Source organism: Cyprinodon variegatus, unplaced genomic scaffold (genome assembly GCF_000732505.1).
Source record: "Cyprinodon variegatus isolate N-32 unplaced genomic scaffold, C_variegatus-1.0 Scaffold36, whole genome shotgun sequence".
Taxonomy (NCBI): domain Eukaryota; kingdom Metazoa; phylum Chordata; class Actinopteri; order Cyprinodontiformes; family Cyprinodontidae; genus Cyprinodon; species Cyprinodon variegatus.
Window position 1 is genome coordinate 1,900,081 of NW_015150489.1, and position 25,869 is coordinate 1,925,949.

At 37.3% G+C, this 25,869-nt stretch overlaps 1 protein-coding gene across 2 annotated transcripts in view; it reads left to right on the forward strand.

The window, feature by feature from the left end:
• The first annotated feature begins 3,910 nt into the window (after positions 1 to 3,910).
• Positions 3,911 to 25,869, forward strand: part of acsl6 (acyl-CoA synthetase long-chain family member 6) — a 42,820-nt gene continuing 20,861 nt past the window's right edge. Inside the window, exons 1-6 of one of the 2 annotated variants that reach the window (XM_015405046.1) lie at positions 3,911 to 4,068; positions 18,943 to 19,163; positions 20,228 to 20,342; positions 21,440 to 21,504; positions 24,430 to 24,531; positions 24,641 to 24,740. In XM_015405046.1, the coding sequence (XP_015260532.1) occupies positions 4,023 to 4,068; positions 18,943 to 19,163; positions 20,228 to 20,342; positions 21,440 to 21,504; positions 24,430 to 24,531; positions 24,641 to 24,740 (649 nt within the window). In that variant the 5' untranslated portion in view covers positions 3,911 to 4,022. Of the gene's footprint in view, positions 4,069 to 4,775; positions 4,797 to 18,942; positions 19,164 to 20,227; positions 20,343 to 21,439; positions 21,505 to 24,429; positions 24,532 to 24,640; positions 24,741 to 25,869 lie in introns of those variants that run through there. The other variant, XM_015405051.1, reaches the window with a different exon arrangement.

The following is a 25,869-nucleotide window of genomic DNA, read 5'->3' on the forward strand; positions in this document are numbered from 1 at the left end:
CCGATGTCCACAGATGGGGGTTATGCTCACAGCCCAACACCATGCAGGATGCTTGGAATTTGCCAGAAAACACCAGGATTCACAAATTTTCCACAGATAAAAGCAGGTTGACACTGAGCACATGTCACAGACATGACAGAGTCTGCAGGAACCATGGAGAATGACCTTCTGCCTGCAACATCCTTCAGGATGACTGGTTTGGCTGTGGGTCAGTAAAGGTGTGGGTAGGCCTTTCTTTGGAGGTCCACACAGCCCTTCATATTCTCGCCATAAGTAGCATAGCTGCTATCAGGTACCGAGATGAGATCCTCAGACCCCTTGTGAGACCATATGCTTGTGCTGTTGGGCCTGGGTTCCTACTAATGCAGGACAATGCTAGACCTCATATGGCTAGAGTGTATCAGCAGTTATTGCAACAGGAAAGCATTGAAGCAATGGACTAGCCCGCACATTCTCCAGACCTAAATCCATCTTTGCACATCTGGGACATCATGTCTTGATCCATCCACCAACGTCACGTTGCTACACAGACTGTTCAGCAGTTGCTTTAGTCCAGATCTAGGAGGAGATCCTTCAGGAGTTCATCTGCCACCTCATCAGGAGCATGTCCAGGCGATGTACCAAGGTCATACAGGCAGGTGGAGGCCACACACAATACTGAGCCTCATTTTTACCAGTTTTAAGGACATAGTATCAAAATTGGATCAGTCTGGACTGTGTTTTTCTACTTTGATTATTGTGTGTCAAATCCACGCCTCCATTCATTAATAAATTAGATTTCCACTGATGATTTTTGTGTTATTTCGTTGTTAGCACATTCAACCTTGCACAGAACAAAGTATTAAATGAGAATATTTAATTTATACAGCTCTAGGATGGATTATTTCAGTGTTTCCTTTATTTTTTTAGCAGCGTATATTGAATATATTTTAATATTAGGGCTTTAGTAGTTATTATGAAAGGAATTATGTGCTCACAACGTCAGAACTAATCATGCCCTTTAACTAAATACATTCATCCTTTAACTATTTGCAGGTTTTCACCTAAAGCTCTTTCAAATCTACTGTAGGTACATTTTCAATATTTTCTGTTTTTTATCACACAATAAAACACAAAACTTTTAAAGTTTTTTTATTTTGTGATGGGGAAATACAAAGGTTTTATTATTTTTTTCTTGTTGAATGCTATTTTTGCCTATGTTTAAGCTGTTTTGTTTTTATCTGCACTGTTCTGTTTTTTATCGTTTTGTTTTATTTTCTGTACAGCACTTTGATCAGCTGTGCTTTTTTTAAAATTGCAAATAAAACTGGATTGGATTGGACTGAATACCTTATTTTTGCAGAAACTGTGATGAGACAACAGAAACACTTCTGGACTTTTCTAAGAGAAGTAGAAATCAGTAGGACAGCTAAACAACATCTTGCAAAAAAAAAAAAAAAAAATGGGTACATACAGTAAGATTGTAATAGTAAGGTTTAGTGGCAAAAACTGTAGTCAAGAGAGAAGTGGAGGACATGATGTCCAAAGGTTTATAGCCGAGACTCAAACCAGGGATGGCATATTTATAGAGTTTATAGAGTTCAGAGAAGGTAAAGGAAATACCCATATATTAAGAGTGGCTGTATCTACCCAACCATGTTTTCCACCATAGCTCCTCATTACCCCTTCAGCTTTTATCGAGGGGTCAATCTGACCCTGTGCGTGTTTCTCCCAGTGCCTCATGCCTCTTTTGAATTTATTCTTCCCACTAGAGGGGACACAATGAAGCTGGAAGCTGTGTAACTGTAAAGTTTACAGCACTTCTATGTGGATGTTTTACTCTTTTTTTCATTTAATCCATCCTCACCCTTTACTTTATTATATGTTATGTCTCCAATTTGTTACATCTCAAAAATAGACTGCATGGCATCGTCAGGGTGTGTAGTAATATTGCAGGTATTACCCTGAATGAACACTTTAATTTTTCAATGAGCATGCTCCATCCTTTGGGATCAGAGCCTCACCTGACAAAATACAAGATTAACAGCCTAAATTTCTTGATTATTTTCTTTATCTCTGTGTCTATTGCTCTCCTGAGCATTTGATTCATCTTTTTCATGTGATGTATCTCATTGTTCATTGTTGACAAAGTGATTGTAGTTTAATAGTTTCTTTATTACTCCTAGCTGTAAAAAACTGCTCTACAGGAACAATAAAGACTCCTTGAACCTTTCCAGTCTTTCATAGGGGTCATATACACCACTAGGGCTGCTCTGCTTCCTCAGACCCTGGATAAACCTGCAGAGATGATGGAAATATGGAACCTGCTTTGGAACAGAAAGGAGAACAACGAAGCAAATCCCCCTCTGAATAGGTTATAAAAAAATAAAAAAAAAGACTGATTTAAAGCGAATATTTAAAACTAGTCAAGGTGTTTTGGCACTGCCTTAAACAGACAAGTCATATGGTGAATTAGTTAAAATAATTCTGCAAAGGAGATTAGATCCTTCCACAGTGGTTCAATAGACATATAAACATTTTCTACAAATACTCCAGATGTCACCTAGCAGAGAATAATAGTTTTACTGTACAATAAGTGTCTCAATGGATTTGTTTAATGCACATCTTTGTTGATGTGTTTTGGCTAATGAATATTATAAACAATGTTTTAGGTTTTTTTGTTTACATTCATTAAGGATGAACAATTGTTTTCATCAATGTATTCTAAATAATTTCTCAGAATGTATGTGAAATATGTCTAAAATACAGATTTATTTTGTTGTTTTTTGTTTTGTTTTTTTTTGGGAGGGAGGGAATAAAACTTACTGCCCAGAGATTAGTGGACTTTGATCCCATGTGCAAAATAAATAAACTAAGCAGTCAAATTTTTGCCATCAGCTCATCCTCTGTCATTCTCTCTGGGTTCTTCAGTCAAATTACAGGTAACCCAATTAACATTTACAAACCTAATTAAATTGAAAGAATTGCTTAACAAGCTGTAACCTGATTGGCTGCCCTGCTTGTTTGGTTACTTGACTGATTCCTCTCATTGTGTATGAAGGGGAGCATTGGCTCTTTTTTCCAATGTGCTTTGAGTTTTTTTCTGCTTATGGATCAAAAACAGCATGTCCTTTCCAGTGACCGATTTAATAAGGTGAGTCAGCAGAAGAATAAGACCGAAGCATCAAATAAAAGAAGACACTGGATTACATTTAGGCGGGGTAAACTGTCAAATAAACGTCTGCATTAGTAAGGTGTTTATATGTGTAGGGCTGTAGTCTGTGGTCGCAGATATTTTTGATGCAATTCTTATTTCCTCTCCTCCATCTGCCCACCCTCCTTGTCTCTGTGTCAGCCTTCCTCAAGGTTACTTTAGTTCAGTGGGCGTGTCTTGATGAACCACGTGACTCTGATGCAAAGTTACCCTGTGTCACAGCGTGCTCAGCTGCAGGGATGGCGTGATGTTCTGCGCATCCCCTTTAAAAAATCAATCAATTTAAAAAGTAAAAAAAAATATATATATAAATACCATGCGTTGTGATGTATTTCATTAATAGGTATATAGAAATTTTATTGGAATACATTTTTTAAGGAATCTGTTATGAACCCTGGGTGTCTTTATGAGCATGAATTTATAGAAATGATTCATGCACATGGCAGATAATAAACATAAACGACTTAAAAGGCGTTTAAATGTCATAATCGTGGGGTGTCTGTCGTGCATCTGCAACATCCAAAAAGGTGAAGGTTGAAAATACGCGATGATGCCCCCAGAAGGCTTCCTGCTTCTTCTTCTTCTTCTTCTTTTTTTTTTAATTCACACATGCAGCTTATGTTAAAGCCCACTCTACAGCCTGGACCAAACGAACCCCATCAGTTTTTGCTCTCTTATACCCCCCCTCCTCCCTCTCTTTCAGCCACCCTCCCCCTCTCCCCACCGTCTCTCCTTAATCTCCCAGATTGTCGGCGACTTGCTGCAGTCGATGCTGCAGCTCTGAGCCGCTCCCGACCGGCCCCGGGACACCTGAACCCATGAGAGAGACATGCTCGCATTCGTCCTGGTCTCTGGTTCACTCTGGATTATATTAGGTGAGTTTTGCGCATCTCTTGATTTTTCTGTAATAATCGTTTTTATTATTATTATTATCCTTATTCCGTTAACCGGGTAATGCACCTGCTTCTCTCTCTCTCTCAGGGGCAGAGCCTCATTGTGTGCGATTCATCGCCGGCTTTTTTTTTGTTGTTGTACAAAAGCAGCTGTTTTAAACGTGTAAACCGGACACGTTTGTTTCTGTTGGCGCTTTGCCCGCGTTTTAAAAACGTCGTTATAGTTATATTTTTATTTATCTTAAGGCTACACATGTGGCCCCTTTAAGCAGCACCAAAGCGCTCCTTGAATTATATCCTAGGGGCCAGATATAGGCTATATCTGAAAACGTGCTTTATAATCCGAGAAATAGCAGATTGGCTACCTATAATCAGGTAGGGCTGGATGGGTTGGATGTTCTCCCACGCGCTTTACAAGTAAACGCGGACATCCTTGTTTAATTTGATCAGACCACACCAGTTAAACCCAGAAATATTAAATTATCGCTCCTTTTATGAGCGAAATGTGATAAACGTGTCATTTAATGGCCTGCCAGCTGCTTTAATATCCTGTGACATTGTGCGTGGAAACCGGACACACGTCATTTTCAAGCCTCCCCTCCATGTATAGCTCACATCTCGTGTCTTTTTGAGACCGATTTGCCGCAGTGTGCTTGCACCGAAACGAGGAAGCGTTAGAAGCGGATCCACCACAACTTCCTCTGTTTACGGTAATGGTTGTCAGTGCGCCTTTTTTTAAATTTTTTCTTTTTTTTACAAATAAACCGGCGGTTGAAAGTCAGCATTTTGTCTGAAATGTCCTCCGCCATGCATGCTCCGATGATGGAGAGAGGGAGGGGGATGGATGAGGAGGATGAGGGAGGGTGACGCGCTGCAGAAGAGCGCAGCTGATTGGACGGAGCTGTCCAGGAGCGATGGGGTGCTGAACTCCTGCGGCCTACCGGCAAAAACTGGAGAGCATAGCGAGCTTCTGCTGAAAAACCGACACACCTATTCCCACCACAATTTGGAGGCAACCCAAGCATTACTATGAGGTGCATCGAGGCTCAGGAAAGACTCCCAAAATCTAAAATACCTTTTTTTTCTACATCATTTCTTTTACTTTAGTGTAGTGGATTAATATCAGTTTATGTTTAGATAAGCTTCAATCAAGGGGGTCACAAAGGCTTAAAGACAAGGGGACATTATCCTCAAGTGACAGGACAAAACTGGAGAATATATAATGAAAAACATCAAACCTATGAAAGACCTATTTAAGTTTTTACTTGCACTGCATACAGCAAGACTATCTGGGGCAGGGATCACCAAATCCTACATATTTTAAAAGTTTGAGCACACCTGATTTCAATAATTGGCTCGTTACCTGAGTTCTATAAAACATGTTGAGGAGGTTAATCAGTTATTTGACAAACTTCTATATCAAAGATGCAACATATAGCTTTTTTATGTAGGAAAGCAAAGGGAATTTACCACAAATGAAGATTTGACAATATTTGCTTACTTTTATTTAGAATCTTTCTTTCTTTGTTTAGTGAATTATTGAATACCTTGCCTGATTACTACATTTATATCCCTATTTTATAAAATAGAGTGTACACATCGAACCCATGGCCTTTGCAATGAGTCAGAATTTTTTTGTGTGTTTAATTTGATTTGTTTTCTGTATCTAATACTAGAACTGAAATTGACCTGAAAAAAAAACTCTCTTTAACTTTTAATATATAGTCAAATGGGACTAAACATAATAAGGAAATAAGTCAATCAGCAATTGCATAATAACCCTGACAAAACACTTTCCATCCTCGTATTCATTTCCTTTTTTAGCAGCAGAACTGCCAAATCTAAAGATTTGGGTAAAAAAAACAAAAAAAAAACAGCTTTCAATGCTATAGCTGTAGCAGTGCTTAAAATGTTGCATAAATAGGATCTGAAGAGTTTCACCTTCTAGCTGCAAAAGGAGTTGGTATCAGTGACATTTAAGAAGCCTTTATTTCCGCCAAGCATTGTTCATATGCAAGGTTACCCATTGTGAGTTAGAGAGACAGAGTCTCCCCCAGAATCGTTAATGGAACAAGAAATTACTTTTTTACCGAAACAAATTCCTGATACAGCCTATATCTAATGCCTTCAAAGTTTCATCAAGCTCTTAACCCTCCCAAATCCTTCTATCCTCCATGAATAAAGTAAGGTCCTGATGCTGCTGAAGCTCCATGTTGCTCCTAAGGAGAAGTGTATTTATACAAAAGGCATTATAAAGAAGTCTTTTGATTCTTCTTTTCTTCTTGCCTGTTTTTCTGCTTTCTAACACCAACATTTCCAGAAGGAGGGGATGGTCAATATTAAAGTACCTACATTTCAGCCTTTCATTAAAAACTCTACCCTTATACTATAATTTTATTATTTGCAGTAAGCTTAAACTCCCAGAGGGAAACCAATAAGAACATGACCCCCAGGAAAACAAGTATTTGCCATCTGGAGCCAAAGTAATGGCGTCCGAGTCAGAGAGTATTACTGCACCAAAGTAAAGTCAATCTGTAGATGTTTTTACTGTAAGATTAAATTTAAAATTATTCTTTTTCCAGATTTAGATTCAAAATAATCTGAACTTTTAGCATCATGTTTCTTGACATGAAATAATATTGTTGGAGTAGGCAAGCAACACTCTAAAAATGACCTCAACTTAGAATCTATGGAGGGAGCAAAAGATTAGGGTTATGGCCAGGAGGTCATCCTCGGCTTTATCAACAGAAATAAACCTAAAAAAAGCTGATCACTCATCAAAAGAAGGGTTTTATTGCTGTAACCCATCATCCTTTTGATTATAAATGTTACAATTATTTCGAAATTTATTTTTTTTATTGAATGTAATTTAGGAACAGATCATTTAAGTTTGTTAGACATCATTTAATATCTAAATCTAGTGGGCATGAGTAATTCGAGGCTGTTTGTGACACTCGTCCCATATTGATTGAGACATATATGATTGGGGTGTATCAACAGATTCACCCAATTAGACAACAAGGACTTAGAATTTGGATCCAGATAGGAGTGTTTTGGGGTTAATTAGTTAGTCCATTTTAAATGCCTACATGCATAATACAAGACCACTCTGGCTAAAATCCTGACATCCAGTTGGATTTATCCCCAAGCTCAGTCCTCCATACACTGAAAAACACTGTTTTGCTGTTTTGTCCCATAGAATTGGTAGGGTAGTGGCCTTAGGGATAGGCTCTTATGACAGCTTCCCACCTGCCTGACACCCTGCTGCGCATCATTTTAAATAATTTAATGTAATCCTTATCCAGGGTAGCCCTGTGCGGCATGTAATTCAAGTCCTTTGCTTGTTAATATTTAATTAAAGCAGTAAAGGTAGCTTCTCCACACCCAATAGGCAGGAAGCAATACGTTCTTGTTAAAATCGGTGTTTGAAACTTTGTGACTCCTCTTAGGATGCTTGTGGGGTTTTTATGGAAGGAATACTTTGATAGCTCCCTGGCAAAGCATTCCTAATGAAACAAAAGGGATATAATTTTCAGTTCACTTCTCCTAACTGTTTAAAAAGAATAATCCCAAGCAAATTCCTTTACATTTACATCTCTGGACCTGGAAAACTTTACCTCTGAAACCTGTTATCGGTAGTCATCAATTACTGTGGTCAGACAGGATGCTCTCAGGCCATATGGCAGCTCTACGTCTGAGAGCCTTAATGCTGTTTCAGCATTCTGTTCCCAGTCTCTCTCCTTGTGTGGGACGATAGGCAACCGCTCAGCCTAAAGTGCTGAAGCAGGTCTGCCTTTCTCCCTTGGTGAACATTGTACCAGCTAGTCCAAAGCTACTCCTGGGAAACATAAAGCAATAAGTAATAAAAAAGGTAAAATTTTGACTAATCATTTTCCCCTCACTTTGCTTGTTGTTGCTCGCTTGTTGCTCTAAAATTTGCTTCAACAACTGCTAAAACTAAGATTAAACTGTTTCTGTTGAAAATCACACTAATCAGTAGATATATGTTGATGTTGAATCGGAACTCCCAGGCTTAAGATTCCTAAGGTGTGTTTTGTTCTGATTTGATAGTCAAATCAACAAGAGCGACGCCCCAATTGATATGAGACTCTACAGCTTGTTTAAACATGGAGGCTATAGTTTAGACAGGGTTTCATTTGCATGGTTGTGCCTGCACAAGCACGCCTGTTCGTTGTCACTGTATGCTACCTAGCCTATGGCTCTGTATAATTTGCAGTGCATTGAAAGAGAAGGTGAGCCTGTGTATTCAGTGTCAGAGATGGAGAGAGTGGAGAGGGGAGGGAGACAGAAGGGAGGGGTGCGCCAAGAGAGCGCAGCGTCTGTTGAGCTCAGAGTGGTGTGATACGGAAGCCAGCGAGGCCCAAGCTGATCTGAAGCGATCCTTCTCTGCTCTCTTCTTGCTTGCCTCAGCTTAATCTAGCTTGTGCCAATTGGTAGGTAATTACCAGTTTGCAGAGCTGGATGCAAATTGGCCTAATGCCCCTCGAGACACCACACACCTTTACACACTTGCACGTATATACACACAACTACACAGGCACCTGACCGGCTCCTGGACACCTCTGTAAGTGCTGCTGCTTTGCCCACAGCCTCTTTATTTTACTGCAGTTTCCAGAGGTCCTCTTTGCTTGTCCTCCTTTATTACTTGGCTTCCATCTTTATTTAGCAATGCCTCCTGCTGAGGATCATTATCTAATTTTCTGTTGCTTTTTGGTTTTTCTAATCGAATTTTATGATTGATGTCTGCAGACGCCAGCTGTGGTGCATCCTAAAAGCAGACAATGTGGTTTTTTTTTATTGTTGTTTTTTATTAGTGAGCATGGTCCTGTGTCAGGGTGTTACAGTGTCTATGTGTTCCACCTTGAGAGAGGAAGACTGGAACACGCTGACTTCTATATATCAGCAAGATACAATGCTGAGGAGCAGGTACTGAGCGTTTAAAAAAAAGGATAGAGCAAAATGATTGGTGCAATACAAGTAAAAATTAAAATCTGGGTTGAATTGTATTTAAAATAGTGTTTTCTTTTTAGATGAATAATGTATACATGAAGCGCAGTAGTGAGGTTACTTCTGGTCATCCGCCTTTGTGCTAATAGGCTGTAATCTCCCCACGCTGGACTGTAATCATTGGTGATGGCCCTCGGATGAGGTGATGGGGCGGGACTTAAGGACGAGAGGTTGACTTTTCTCCCCTCTAAGCCTGAGAGGGCACAGGAAGTATGAGTGACCCATTCACCAGCACTGAATGTTCTTCTATGGTCAAGGTGCTCTGAGTTTCTGCTCAATCAGATCTATGTGAAGTAGGAATAGAATTGACATGCAAAAACTTTTGATGGACTTTTGATGGATATTTTCAAGTTTACTGATGTATGAATTTGTAAATTTCCAGTTTTAAAGCCCATCCCTATAGTCCCATGCATATATGTAAAGGCTAAATATTTGTTATTGTTTAGTCAGCTGTTGGTTAACAGCATGAGTCCTGAATATTTCGCCATAGATATGAAGCACCCCCCCAGGATTCTGTTTAACTAGCCACATCTGTCTGGTTTTTTTCCTCCAAACACACAGCATCTCTGACTGTAAAGGTTAATGAAATCAAACTCCTTACATCTGCACTCAAATTTTAAAGGTTGTTCTTTTAAATAACCTGGATTCTTGCTAAGTTAGCCAGTGTCAGTCATAGTAAGATAGAACCCTTTATTTTTGGCCTCTTGGCTGCATATCTTAAGGGTATTTTCTTGTTTGTTGCTCAGCAAAAAATCAAACCATTTTGCATGAATTAACCAACCTAAACCGAGACACATGTCTGAGTCACTTTCTGCATTTTAACATTTGGTAGTGTCTTGCTAAAGATGCAAAATAAACAAATAATCTGCCAAACTACATTATTCTCCATGTTTGAGCTTTCTTGCAGCCTAAGTTCTTTTCCATCTTCCAATTCAACATTGCCCAGCTTCCTTATGTTGCAGAAATGCACAATGCTTTTATCTCCATGATGTTATGAGTCAAGAGGACGTTTTCTGCATCATATAGAGTTTTGCATGTAGGTCATAAACATACATTTTGGTCTTGTCTGACTAGACTGGGTCCTTCACATGGTTTGATTGCAATCAGGACTTCTTCTCGCTTTAGAAGCAATAGCCTTTTTTCCAAAAAAGTTAATGGAATTTGTTTTCCAGGTTTGAAGACGTTCCCTTCCCATCCAGGAAGCTTTCTCAATTCAAAATGTCTGGAGTAACGTTTGAGTTCTAGCCTTATAGGCTGGCCCAAACAAAAGCCTTGTTGTGGCTTAGAAATCATGCAAATTGAAAAAAACAGGTCGACCTTATAGTAATGGGGAGTCATTGAGGGGATTCTTGGCAACGAAATTTGCAAAACCTAATATTGCCCCATGCCTCTGAAAAGGGAGTTGTTAGGGTCGTTGTTGGCCTGGCTAACCAGGCAAGATGTTTTGGTTCCCTGCATGGCAATGAGGTTTGACATGATAGCAGGAAGGAATCAACTCTAGTCTGAGATACCAACTCTCAGAAACCTACAACGCAGCGATAGAGTTGATTACTTCCTGCTAACATCTCAATTTGTTTTTTTTGGTTCAATTTGCATGTTTTCTAAGCCATAACTAAGCCTTTGTTTGGGCTACCCTATAAGCCGGAAACTCTAAAACTAATCCAGACATTTTGAATTGAAAAGGCTTCCTGGATGGGAAGCAAAGCGTCTTCAAACTTGGAAAACAAAGTCCAGTGGTTTGTTTTTTTTACTTTTTTTGGAATGACTATGACCTAGATGCCTGAGAATCTTCACCAGAAACAATGCCAACAGTACAACTAGGAGTTGTCCTATTGACAGATTCTCCACCTGTGCCATGGCTTGCTGCAACTCCTCATAAGCATCTGAACAGTGTTCTGTAGGAAATCCAAATCTAAGATGTTTTTTGTAATCTTGGCCCAGTTTAAACTTCTCAATAGCTTTATCTTACCTGTCTTCTATGGGGCATCAATACAACATTAAAACAATATAAGTGTTTTTTTTCCTTTCTGTGCATTTTCTTTCACCAAATCTTTATTACAGCGTTAAGAAGGAAAGTGGACGTTGTTGCAGCCAATGGTTGAGACACGGGTGCTGAATCTCTCTTATATCTTCTCTGAGCGTGACACTTTCACGCACTATTTAGGCTGCCTTGCTTCTTCCCCAATGCTGGCACAAAATCCCAGCTAAAGTGAAGAATGAAGCCTGTCAGTCTTCACTTCAATAGCTGCAACTATCCCCTCACAGCTTACTGGTACTGGGCTTTTTGAAGCTGACCTATTATGTCACCAAATCAGAAGAATTGATAAACAATTTAGCTCCAGGCAATGTTGATCTGTGAATTGGACAGCTTTAACATGGTAAGAGAAAGAGCTGGTGTAATTTGACACGCAGATGTTTCAGTGTAAGGGTCTCCCTCTTAAATTTAACTTAAAAAAACAACTTTACTCAGTCTAATCTGTTTAAGGGTATCTTCACTCATTTTTTTCAAGTCAAACTAACACTGTTATATCATGTAAAGATGCTCTAACAATCCTTCATTTCTGTCAGGTTAATTTAATATAGGACAGTGTACGTTTACCCTAAGTTCATTTCCAGCCAATGGCAACATGTGTTCTTGACTCTCATTGGCCAAAGTCAACAAAGAAAGCGTGTTTCCAGGCGTATGATAACATGAGTGCAGGAAGTGAAGGAGCCATAAATAAATTGCACTATTGGAGATATGGTTTATTTAGCTTATGAATGGAGCACCTCTTACAGCCCCAGAGATATGATGTTCCTAGTCTGACTCTGCAGTGCTACTCAGCCTGATTTCAAGTTCTTCATAGTGAAACAATTAACGCTTCTGTACAAGACTGGAGAATTACCTCTTACCGCTGAATGCAGAATAGGCAGGAAAGATGGCGTCTAAAAATGATTTAAAGAAGGTCTTTAAAGGTTCCTTTTTTATTGGAGGTCATTGGTGTCATGGATGAGAGTCTGTAGGCCTGCTGTCAGCTTGTCGCTCCAGCTGAAGCAACAGTCCTTGTAAAAGGCAGTGGGGATGCTATTGACCCTGTGTGTGATGTGTTTGTTTGGATGCGTGTGAGTCCCTGGGGTGCATTATGGAGGTTACTGTGGGACAGAAAGGGATTTTGGATGTTTGAGGAAACCACTTTGTTTATCCAAATGAACCATCTCTCCCAGTTAAAGGTATGCCGTTCTTTTGGGACAATGTTTTTTTGTTTGGTTGTTTTTTATTTGCCCTGTTTTTTAGCAGGAAATGGTACGTTTAGCCGTCTGTTATTATTTCATCCTTTTACTTCTATGATTTACATCACTGCTTGGTTTTATTCCCTCATTCTTAAAGGGTTCAGTTTCCCTTCGAAATTTCAGAGTCCTAGCTTGCATTGTGTGAAATGCTCAGCCTGTCATGCCTTTCTTTTTTATTCCAGATTCATTTCTTTTTGTAAAATCACTTTCTCTATTTTCTGTTTTTTTCATTATCCCATAATTCACCCTAATTAACTGTTACCTGCATTTGAGTCCTCTATAGATCTAGTAGACACTGTCTTCCTTAATGACCGTAAGAACCATTTTCAAAAGAAAGATATTTCTAGATTCAAGCAACACTGACATGCAAATACTTTGGTAGTGCAGTAATAGATGTGACCTTCAGACTATTGAGGGAAATTAAACTTTAATATTTTATTTCAAATGTAAAGTGCATCATAAATAAAATGTATTATTATTATTGTTGTTATTATTATTATTATGAAATATTCAGAAATCTTGAGCCAAGAACTAATACTAAGCTACACACATGTTGTGTTTCCCTGTTATATGGGGACTTTTCATTGACTTCCATTCATTTGTATAGCATAACTCAGACCCCTACCCTAACCAATAACACTACCAACATGCACCTTAACCAAACCCTAAACTAAACTCAGACTTTGGACCTAAACCGTACCCCAAACCCAAGAAGTGAACTTGCTGACCAGTTGAGTCCCCACAATGTAGCAAATTCCTAGAAAAGCAATATGCCTTACACTGTCCCCACAAGGTAACAAAAACAAGTCCAAACACACTCTCTCTGTATCTCTCTGTCTGTTTTTTTTCTCTCTGCACATTTCCTGTCTGACATACTGTGCATGAAGGTCACCTTTGCCTTGAAATTTTGAAAAGGAAGTTAGGGTCATTTCTTCAAAAGTTAGACCTATTGTTTCTAACATTATAAGAAAGGCTAGAAAATAAAACCTGTTCTTGAACTATTAATGTCAGTGTGTTAGTGTGACTGCAGGATGCCTTATTTTATCATTGTCAACATGTAATGCATAGAATTATTTAAATCATATAATGATGCTTCCTTTCAGCAGAAGTAAGAAAATGTGTTACTTTTTGTGCTAAGTTAAACTAACCAGGCTCATACTAGATGCTTTAGACTAATTTTAAAAATATTTTTTTTTTTATCTATGCATCAGTGCAGCTAAAGGGTGGAGGGAGAACAGAAATAACGAGGAGCTATTCTTTGTGTTTCTATCTTTCTTGGGGGCCAATTAGATGTCTGGGTTGACCGTGTGTCTCCTGCTGCTGTCAGGCTTTTCAAGGCAACAATATGAGGTGTACTGACATGTCTGTGGTGCATTATTTGCATTTTTACTTTAACTTCCTGTGCTACATCTGCAGATTTAACAGTTAGAGGTATTTACTGTCCAGAAAATGATCAGGAACTGTAAGGCTGTTAAAATATCGATGTTAAATCGATGAGATTTAAAAGGCCTTACGGGTGCATTTTTTAAAACCTTACCTTTTTATTCTCTATGATCTGCAGTGGTTACTAGTTACTGAAAAACAGAAAGACATTAAAACAGCGGTGAAGGTCAGAGCGAATCTCAATGGAAGGGAAAGGCTAATACATTTTCATTTGCTACAAACTTGTATTTTTTTCAGCTGCTACACAAGTAGACAAGGAAACCTCCTCATTTAATACATGGAAATCTGATTATGCTTAACAGTTGTTCTTAGCCTTTTTGAATCCATTTTTTCTGTCCCTTTGTTAAGTGTCTGATCACCTTTATTGTGTCCATTTTAACAAATGCCTTTTTGTATCAGTCTATATTTGTGCATAAGGATGCTTTTGTAACCGTTGCTCTGTATTTTTTTTTAAGCAGTCTACACAGTGGTGTCACTGGGTTTTAGAGGCTGTCTATATTCAGAGCTGCTCTGTTTCTCTGTCAGCTTTTTTTTTCAGACACAACAGCTCATTGTACAGTCGTAAAAGAGAGAAACCGTCATAAAAAAAAAATTATTATTCATTTTTACCCCCATATAAAAAATAAATTCAACAGTAAATATGGGAGACTTTGTATATTCTGGAAAAGATAACGTTTGTTTTACCAGAAATTAACTCTGGCAGATATATTCTTCTAAATTTTTTGCAAATTTCCGCAAACTATGTTAAAAATATATTATTCTTAACCCTTTATAGGGCAAGTTACCATTTGTGATCACTTGAATAACCCTTACAAAAGAAGTCCCCCCCCATCCCTCATATGCAGCCAGTCAGCAAAGATACTTCTGCGTGACGGTACATGTTATTTTGGCATTTCACCAATTAGATGAGCCCTTGAATCATAATTATATATTTTCGACTATATATTATCTACTATAATTTAAGTTGAAAAAAAAGTTGACAAGTCAAGAAAAAAAGGTAGAAAAATAAATGAAAAAGTTAAAAGCTAATTGAAGTCTTAAAAAGTGATGCTAAACTAAGTCGAAAAGCAAATTTGTAAGTTCCTCTATCAGCATGAAACTCTAAGGTTATGTTGTAACAAAAAAAAGTTTCTTTCACTCTGTGTTTTTCATAAATTTCTTTAAAAAGTGCTTTTATTTTTGTTAATATATTAGAGCAAGTGGCAATTTCTTGTTATCACGTTGACCTTCATTTTTGCCATCAAATATACACACAGTGGAAAAACGATCTAGAAATAAGTAAATATTTCTTAAATTAAATGCATTTACCCTTAATTTGATTAGGTAAATGAGATGATTTGCCAATGGAATGAGTATTTTCCCTCTTAAAATAAGATATTTAGATAAAATGCTCTTGAAATAAGACAATGCAATTGTTTTTTCTTATTTTAAATGTAAATTGTTTTGTTCCATTGGCAAATGTCTCCTTTACCTTCTCAATTCAAGAACAAATGCACTTAATTTAAGAAATAATGACTTATCTAGATTTTGATTTTTTTCCAGTGTATTTTTGAATGTTATAATAGTAATAAGGATTTGTTTTGTCCTCTGATCACACTCTTGGCTTGAAATTTCGATTTTCAAAGTATTTCAATGAGTGTCCAATAAAGGTTTAAGAAGCTCTTCATTCCAATCTTTTCTACCATAACTGCATAGGTAAAGGCATAGAAAGGATTGGTTCACCAGTGTTATTTCTTTTTTTCAGGTAAAGAGGGAGTCCTGAGGTCTCACCTCTGTTTTTATATTCATTAAAGAACTGCTATTGTTTTCCAGGCACATGTTTCTGTCACAACAGAAACTCAACTGAATTAAACGGATGAATGAACGGATTGTGTTTGGTAATTAGACCTGAGGAATCTGCAGCTGAACACCTGCAAATATTAAAGCAGTAAATGCAATGACTAATGGCAACACTACAGTGCAGAATGGTGGTCTGATAACACGGTAAGATAAAAGACAGTTCCATCTTAGCAGTATTTTTGAATATCAACAATAATCGCATAGTGGCGCCATGTACAGTGCACAACCCATTTACAGAGGCCTCAATCCTGAACTCCCCAGACTTCTACAGAAACATCTCAGCGACAGCCTTTGAAATTCTTTTAATAATAGGATTAGTACTAACACCTACATCGGGCTTCCTATTGTTACTCTAGTGTAAATTTAAATGCTTCTGCTTCCCCTGAATGGAGTAGTGGGGAAAAAAAGAAGAGAACATGAGTAGCTTTTTGCCAAACAGATGAAAGAGGAAGTTAACATTAACATAGACTTGGATATTTTTACTGATCTGCAAAGCTATGTCTGAACGTTGTAATTGGTTGCTGTCTTCGGTGTGTGTGGCTGAAAGAGGAAGTGACTCTGATTGACTTGAAAAATTCTCAGCACTGCATGTGCAATCAGGTGATAATATCTCTGACTCATCTTGAGGGGAGGGAAGGAAGCCCGTAGTCATAGTTGGAAACTGATTCCTCTTTGAATACATAATACATGTGGCAGTCTAAGTGTTTGTGTGCGTGGGTGTGTGAATGTGTGGGGGTCTGTGTGTCTGCATGTGAAAGAAACTGAGCCGTCATAACGGTGATGTATACTATGATCTGTCTAACGGTAAACTGTAATGCAACGCATATCTTCTGTTCTATGGAGTCAAAAGAGAAAATCTGGGGGAAGACCCCACATTTTAGATTTTACAAATGTGAACCTCTGTGGGAGTTATAGGCTAAGATTTAATGATAAAAATGTGGCTTCAGTGGAACAATGTGTTTTAGGCAAACTGGTTAAGAAGTGTATTTAATTCTTCCTGCTTAACATTAAGTTTTCAAAGCTTTAATTTTTTTGTCATTTTGAGTCCCAGCTTAAAATATATGTCAAGATGTTGGGTTTTTACCCATTTTAGGCTTTGAAAATTAATTAAAAAAAAATTCTCTTTTGCTCATGATCATATTAATCTTCTGTCCAAATTTTATAAATATTTCATGAATGTTGAATGAAGTGATTAGATTTCACCTCTTCTAAAATATCACATTTTCAATAACTTTGAAAAGTTTTGTGGGGGTTTTGTGACACTGAGTGGCATTGATGATTCATTCTTCAGCATCTTGGTTTTCAACAGCTTTCCTTATGTCTCAATAGGGGAATCTTTTCAGTTGACATACATTTCTTTCTTTAAACTGCAGTTTAAATTCTAAATGCTCTGACTTTGATATTTTTTGAACACCCCATCATATCCTACAGCTGTGAAAATACAGTTAAAACTAATACCCCATTTACACTACACTTTTGAAACCGTGCTGAGAGCGGTCTGGGCACGGGTACCGAGATAACTGTTGAGTGTAAATGGCACGCAAAAATGAAGCGAACCGCGCCAGACACAACCGAACTGCACTAAACTTGTACTAGTTCATCATTAGGGCTCGGCGCGGTTCAGTTGTGGCTCAGTTCTCAGATAAGAGCGCATGAGCAGACCGCGTCATCTCCTTACAGTCAGCCTCCATAACAATGAAATTTCAGACATTCAAAAAAATACTAGCTTCCCTACCGTGCCACACGATTTCCAGTGATGATTCTGCTTAGCAGTGTGATGAACCTCAGCGTCTGTCATTGTTTCCTGCATCTGAAAGCCCTGATTAGACTATCATTTGTCGTATCCACTTCCCAAAAGCTGACTCTGTCAAGTAAATTCACTAAAGGCTGTTACTTTGCCAGACTCTCTGCGAAAATCACAATTATAACCAAACATAACTCCCTAAATGTTATATGCACCGCCATTTCTATTTGCTTGATCCGCTACGGCAGTAGCGCCTTAGATTGTCAGTAGGAGGTGACGAACCATGCCAGCCTGATAAGTAAATGGTCGTAAGGAACTGAGCGCAGCATGGTTAACTGATCCAAGCTCGGATCGAACCGGATCTGTTTCAGAGGCTAGTGTAAATGGGGCTATATTGTGCTGGGAAATGGCAGTCCCTCCAGCTGTAAGACTTGAAGCTCTTCACCAAAGTTCAATCCTTAAAATAACATTGCAGACACTCAAAAAGCTGGTTAGCAGTTATAAGAATTCAGCAGGAGACTAAATCTTGGCATTAGTACATGACTTAAAGCTCAACCGCACTTGGGTTTGTAGCAGAACAATGGCTTAAGTCAACCCAAAAACTCTACCTCTGAACAAAAAAAAAATATATGGTTTATTTCATGGTTTCATATAAAGTACCTAATTATTTGCTCCTTATTTTGTCAAAAAGTCAAAAGAAGAAATAGCTTTAAGTGCTGTTTAAGTCATGTTCTTTTAAAAAGAGCCAATAATTATTGGATCTAAGGTTAAATGTTGATTATAAATGAAGTTCTTAAAGTTGAATGATGATGGACCATTTTTCTTTAGGAAAGTACTGATAATATAGGAAACAAAAAAAAATAATAATCCTGTTCCAATACAGCAAGACTTGAATAAACCTTAAGCTAGTCAAACACTTGCTTCTTTCTACTGTCACCGCATGCTTGTTTAATATGAGAGATTGCTGCAAAGTTGTTCAGGGACCCAGAGTGAACCCAGTACCAGGTACTTGCAACCTTCTTCAAAAAGCAGGCGCCCTGACCTAACCTCCAGGACACCATTCTCCTTCACTTTTAAATAAATAAGCTTAACAAACTGATGCCAGCATTTTATCGACTTATATTATCCAGATAGTTGAAATAAGAACTTGAAGAATTGTCATAGATTTATTATATTTTAAAGAGCAGCAGTCTTTTGCAGAGATAGGCTTCGAAAGAGTAAAGATTTATCTTTCAGGAAATTTGGAGACAATACAACACTTTTTTTATGCACATGAATAATTTCTTGCTTATGCCAGCAGTCAAGGTGTCAGTGGTTTGGGGGTTTCTACTTCTTCTTGTCCTTTTTTTAACCTTAAAGAAGTAGACACTCCCTTTGTGTAGAGGTTGTATGTTTTTGTTTCTTGCTGCCCAAGCAAAAGGGATCACATTAACACAAAATAAATTGTACGTAGCATTAAAGATGTTGAGGTTTTTACCACAGCATCACTGGATTTCAAGCTAACAGGTTTAAAATCTTTGCTCCATCTGCAGAATTGAGTTCCACTCTAATGGAGAAGATGCAGGCCCAGGAAATGATGAGTGGCCTGAGGATACCAGAGATGGACGAGCTCGGCCAGTTCTTCCGCTCGCTGCCGACCTCCACCTTGGTGGGCATTGGGGCCTTGACAGCCGTGTTGGCGTACTGGTTTGCCACCAGGCCTCGACCCGTCAAGCCTCCCTGTAGTCTCCTTCACCAGTCTGAGGAAGTACCGGTGAGAGTTCCACTTATAGAAGATTGCTAAGCGGTCGTTTTGAAGATGCAACCTTTACGTGAACACAATCATAAGCAAGAGCTGTAAAACATTCACCGACACAATATGAGATCTCCTTTGTAAGTCCTGGAATGAAATAAGAAATGGAGGTTTAAACATTTCCTGGTTTTCGTATATTTTTCTTTTATCACTTTATCACTTTCCAGGTTAGTAATGATGATGCCTTTCTTAACAAACCCACATACCTCGGCTGGCTCAACTTTGGTTGAAATAATTTCACCTACGGTTAGTTAAACCAAAACCAGCCCATCCACACCCAACTTATTTTTTTACACCTTTAACCACAGAGATCTCACTGACGGTTGGGGTTGGCAGTTCTTGTTGTCAGTGTAAACCTCCCAGTGGCTTCCAGTTTCTTTGCCAACATTTAAACACTGGAAAAACAAAAGAAAATCTTAAATTAAGTGTATTTACCACAAATTTGAGTAGGTAAATGAGATAGTTTGCCAATGGAATTAGTATATTTGCTCTTAAAATAAGATAATTAGATAATATGCACTTGAAATAAGACAATGCAATTGTCTTTTCTTATTTTAGGTGTAAATTGTCTTGTTCCATTGGCAAGATGTCTCTTTTACCTCCTCAATCCAAGAACAAATGCACTTATTTTAAGAAAAAATGTTTAATCTAGATTTCGATATTTTCTAGTGAAGGTGTTTGAATCAGTGGAGCCACAGTGTAACAGGCCTACGGGACTTTGAATGACACCAGGCTACATTTTTTACCCGATGAGGGTAACAACAGATTTATAACCTGCCATTCTCTACAGTCTCATCAACCAGAATACTTTCGTAAAAAATTTTCATGAGAATAAACTCAAAATAAAAATAAAAACAATCTGCACGACTTCACAAACTATTAAACATAACTCTGTTAGCTCAGAAAATCTTTACAAATTAAGAATGGATTGCAAGGAAATGTATAGAAATCCTTCTCCACTCATTCAGCCATTATCTAAAGAAGCAGAGATATGAGTTTAATGTATTTTCTCGCTTCTGTTCCAGCATGAAGGTGGAGGTCGAAGATCCATGATGGGAGACCCGTCTAGGTTGCTGACTCATTACCATGACGATGCCAGGACCATGTATGAGGTCTTCCAGAGGGGTCTTCATATATCTGGTGGGTGAGACCAAGCTCATAGAAATTAGGTTTTTCACACTTTTTGCATATGGAAAGCTTCCATCAGAGCATTGTATTTGATGAACAACACAGCAAAGCATTTTTTAATAACATTTTCTTTTTTTGTCTCTTTTAATTAGACTTAGACAAACTTTATTGTCATTTTGTAAACACAGTGGGTATACAAACCAAAATTTGGTTTATACAGCTGTCTGACAGTGAATGAGCAGCAGTTAAGCAGTGAAAAGGAACATTTCCATTCATAAAGTGCATCAGTGATCAAAATGTAAACAGAGTTGGAGAGAGGTGGTGCAAAAAGGCATTGATGTGGAAGTTCAGAACAGTTTAAAAATAAATAAATAGATATGGTGCAAAACGCAGTAAAAAAACATTTCAGTTGAAAAAAATTAGAAGATTCACCATGTGGTGGAAGTATGATGTTATCAGTGTGGTGAAGAGTCTCGATTTGTGACTTGATTTAGAGTTTTTTTCCAGCATTTTAGCAGAATGCATGCCCATATAATTAAGCTGCTGTCACTTTGTAAATTCAAAGAAAAAAGAAACATGACAAAACATTTAACATTTTCTTTAACAGGAAAGAGATCACCCTTTTAACAATTTTTTTTTTTACTTTAAAGTTTAGTTCCCCCACATATTTACAAATCCAGACATGGATGTTGCAGCCATAATATAATTATAATACGTCAGTGGTAGCACATATAGAAATATAATATCTTATGGACAGAAATCTGGAAACTCTTCAGGTTATTAATTAACAAAGTAAAGTGATTTCGAATAGTTTAAGCTTTCCCACAAGCAAAAATATTTACTTGAGAGTTCAGAACCAGAAAAAAGATTAGTAGATAAATTTACTTATTATTCAAATTATTAGGATTGGACCAAGCATGGCTGGCTAAAAAAAAAAAAAAACTTGATAAATGATAAAAGCATGTTACAGTATGTAAATATTATTTTTATTGTGTTAACCTTGTTATGTCTTATAGTACCCAGCTGTTTTCAGCGCCTATATTTGAAATATTTATACGTGAATTTAAAAGAATATTGATTTGATTTGTTTTTTTTTCTTTATTCCAAAGGTGACGGACCCTGCCTGGGCTCTCGACTCCCAAACCAGCCCTACAAATGGTTGTCCTATAAAGAGGTTAGGTCCAACAGTTAACAGGAAAATAACAAACCTTTTCCAAGTCTGCACTACTGTCCCTCTTTTCTGCTTTCTTATTTTAGTTTATACTTATTTCATTTGCTTAATCCATTGGTTCTTTTAGTGCTTTCTGCAGCTTCCATCTTTCAGTCTTTTTTTTTCTTATCTATTTTCCTCAAGACTTTCCTTTTCTGCCATTTCTTTCCCTACAATCATTAAATCAATCCATCAGAAAAGAGTTTTAAAATGATTAAGTAAAACCAATAGAACTGCTCATTGATGGGAAAAAAATAAATACACTTAAGTGTCTATAAACTATGAGCCATGATGATTGAACAGATTTCCCATGTCATCTTATGATCTACAAATTAGCAGACTTGATTTTTATGTTTCAGGTGGTTGTGAAAGTAATGTGTAGAATAATTATAGCACTCATTTCAAGCAATAAAACCTGCAAATTCAGAGCAACTATCTAGTCTTTCAGGTACGCTCACTTTTGGCCACGCCCATCAGGTCGTATTTTTACAGCGTGGCTAAGCCAATTTAGAATATGATGCACACATTGTCATTTCACTTGATTTACTTACTGATGGTTGCTGTAAATCTATCAGTCATGTTTTGAAATGCTTGTGATGAGGGAAGTGTTCAGTCAACAGTTTACTGCTTGGCTTTGTTACAGATGCTGTGGATTCATCAACTAAAGATATTTCTGTTCTGTTAAAAAATGTGTGCAACACTCTGACTTTAGTTTAAGGAAGAAGAATCAGCCAACACATATTTTTGCCTCCTTATTTCAACAAAAATATGCTGTCATGCAGCTCCCTTTAAATGTATTGGTTAAATGGATTGTTAAAGAGGGGTTAAAGGAATTCTGTATTATTTGCTGTAGCAGATTTGGAACGATGGTTGTTTTAACTTTGTTCTGAGTTGGAATATGGACATGTGTAGTTAGGCGTTTTTTTCTTTTTTCTAATAGCTATTTTTGACCTTTGAAGGTCTAGTTTACATGACACATTGTCCTGTCTTTCCTAAATCACAGCTATTAAGGAAAATGGTCTCAATTTCACATTATAATTTCACCTCAGGGATAAAGGGCATCATGGGAATAGTTAGACTTTCCCCAATTATGGTTAAAAAAAAATAACTAAATAAAAAAAAAATCTTGTTGTGGGAAATTTGTTCCCTTACTGAAAAAAATAATCAAATAAATGTTATCTTTATAACATAAAAACATATGGATTATCCTACCACAGTTACTTCATTTCAAATTAAGTTTTTAGATATCACATGAGGCCTGTCAATAAATGTCAAAGGTGCTACATATTTCATTTTGTCCTTTTGCTTTGAGACCTGTGCGCTAATTTCCACGACATAAAATAAAAGAATTTCTTTACATAACACTGAATACTAGAAAAAAAAAATAAAGCCTAGGTTTAATATCACCAACCAGGGCTGCCACTAACAATTATTTTGCAAATTGATTAATCTGTCGATTATTTCTTCAATTAATCAATTAATTATCAGATAGCAAACGGTTCCTTTAAGATTCTTTTACTATATTAAACCAGGTGAAACAAAAAATTTTCACCTTGATTATTTCTGGATAGAGCATATTGGCAGACAAATGCTTTATTTTTTTATCTTAACTGCAAAATCTTTATATATTTTTGGTATAATTACTGTTCTATGTCAGTGGCTCTGTCAGCTAAAGGCATGTTTTAGAGGCTCTATACTCCAGTTAACGATGAATCGTTTACTAAATTAGTTGACGTTTATTTAAATAATCGATTAATCCCGATTAATCTGATTAATTTTTCTTTAGCCCTAGTACCAACAAACAGCTATTTCTCATGTAGGATTGCCAACATGACTTTTGTTTATAGGAATGGATCATGTTTAATAGACTCGAAATATTTGTTATTACCCCATCATTGGGGCATTCGGGTGTGTCATTGGCAAAGCGAAGTGGTAAATGAAAGCCTGCAGTTCCACACAAGACTTAAAATAATCAAGTGAAAAAAAGTCAAAAGTAGAGTAAAATGCATTTTAGAAAACAAAACACCATGCAGTTATTAAACAGCGTACAAACCAGCAGTCGGTTAACGTGGAAAAGCTGTGCAAATGACATCACTGATGGAAAACACAGCTAAAAGTAGGACTTTATGAAGACTTTAGATAAGAGTCAATCATTGCTGTTGAAATAGATTCATAAATTTTTTTTTCTTCAGTTTATTTTTAGATTCTGTCTGTAGTTTATAGTCCCTGGCATCATTTCAAAAAAATTTGATATCACGACAGGTACACATGATGATCCTTTGTTTCCTGTCGGCATTTCCAGAAACTGGGCTCAAATTTAGAGTTTTTTTCTTTAGCTCAGACATGATTTGTTTTTTTTCCCATCATGAAATATCAAAGAGATTTCAACATCCCAGCAAGTATGATCTAATTTTTTTTTTTTCTTAAGTTGACACAACGTCGACATTTTTCTGTGATATCCTGTCTCTCTGGAAAATGATGACTGGAAGAATATTTACCTTGTGTCTCGCTTTTCCCAGAGCAACAGCACAAATCCAGACCTGCCTGTTTTTACATTTAGAAAGAGGCCTTTCTGTAAGGGAATCAGTGTGAAATGAATCAAATGGGGAAAATAGAAAATAGATTTAATGTTCACCTTCAAATTATCTCCTTGTTTTGGTTTCACAATTACAGTGAGTTATAGGGCAGTCTATCAGTTTACAGATTGACTTCCATATTAGTTTATTTCATTACAGAAATGTTTCAATCCCTGGTACCAAATTTATTTAAAATATCTTTACCATAACAGCAATCCTAATTGATCATTATGAAAACATGTCATTTGCATTAGTATTTTCTTCATTTTTTTTCAATCTTTTTCTAACCAAATATCCTCTCCTCATTTGACAGGTTAGTGCCCGGGCAGAGCATCTGGGATCGGGCCTTCTGCACCAGGGCTGCCAACCCAACCCCAGCCAGTTCATTGGAGTGTTTGCACAGAACAGGCCTGAGGTGACTGCTCCTCTGTCCTCTCCTATCGTCATACATCTCTTGTGATTTGCCTGATTATTCTTATAAGAACTTTAAACTTATGAAAGAATTTTGCCTTGTCTGATTTCAGTGGATCATCTCAGAGTTGGCTTGTTACACCTACTCCATGGTGGTGGTTCCGCTTTATGACACGCTTGGTGCAGACGCTATACGGTTTATCATTAACACTGGTAAGAACACACACAATCAAGCCATATAGAAACTTAAACTCTAATCATTGCAGTTTGAAATACACCTACGTAGCTTCATTTCTAATTTCACCTCAACTTTAATAAATAATATAATGTCTTACATTTTTTTTTATTTTGTGCATATATTTAAATCAATTTAGAAACAGATTTTGCCTGCATTAAAGCCCTAACATTAGCCCAAATTTTCCTTAAATAAAAGAGACTATATACTAACGTAACAATGTCATAGACCAAGAAAATCCTATTGCTGCAGCTGCAAATAGCCTTTAGAAAGTGAAGTGCTTGGGTTTTATAGAAAGCAACCCTTCTAGATACCTGAGGTGGTTGTTGCACATGGATACTATTTGTAAAGCGGCCTAGCAATGTTCTTCCTGCAGCCACTTATGAGGTTCAGCCTTCTCCAAGTAAGCTGCTCTGCTTATAAACCACCATTATTTAGTATATTTTGTGCACATCCTTTTTGTTGGCTCAACAACAAAACAGGAAAAGTCCAGATAGCAAAAAACAATAAGTTGGACAGAGAGATTCATCAGACTGAGCTTCCTTCCATCCACCAACCTGAACAGATCTGGTTCCAAAAGAAGAGCGGCTAACATCGCTCACTGACTTCCCTCTTTTGTTCAGTAGGAATAAGATAGGCAGCACATATGCATTCGTACATCACACCATAGTCCTTGTTTAACCATGTCTTTACATCCCTTCAAGCGAATATTTACATAGTTTACAATGTGAGCGATGAAAAAACTGGAGTCAAATCCCTCATTTGCGCACAAATTTCACCATTATAGTTTATTGTGATTATGAAGGTGTTATGAAATGTTTAAAAGCCTTATACCCTTTAAAGGAAAAAAAGAGATTAGATATATGGAAAAGGAACCTAGCTTAAAGGGCCTAAAACATATTGCATTGATATTTTCATCATGCTATCTAGGGCTGAAACAATTCATCTGATTAATTGGATTAATCGATTATTTTAAATACTGCGATGGACTGGCGACCTGTCCGCCTTTTGCCCGTAGACAGCTGGAAATAGGCAACAGCACACCTTGTTTGGGATAAGCGTGACGGAAAATGGATGGATGGACGGATGGATGGATGGATGGATGGA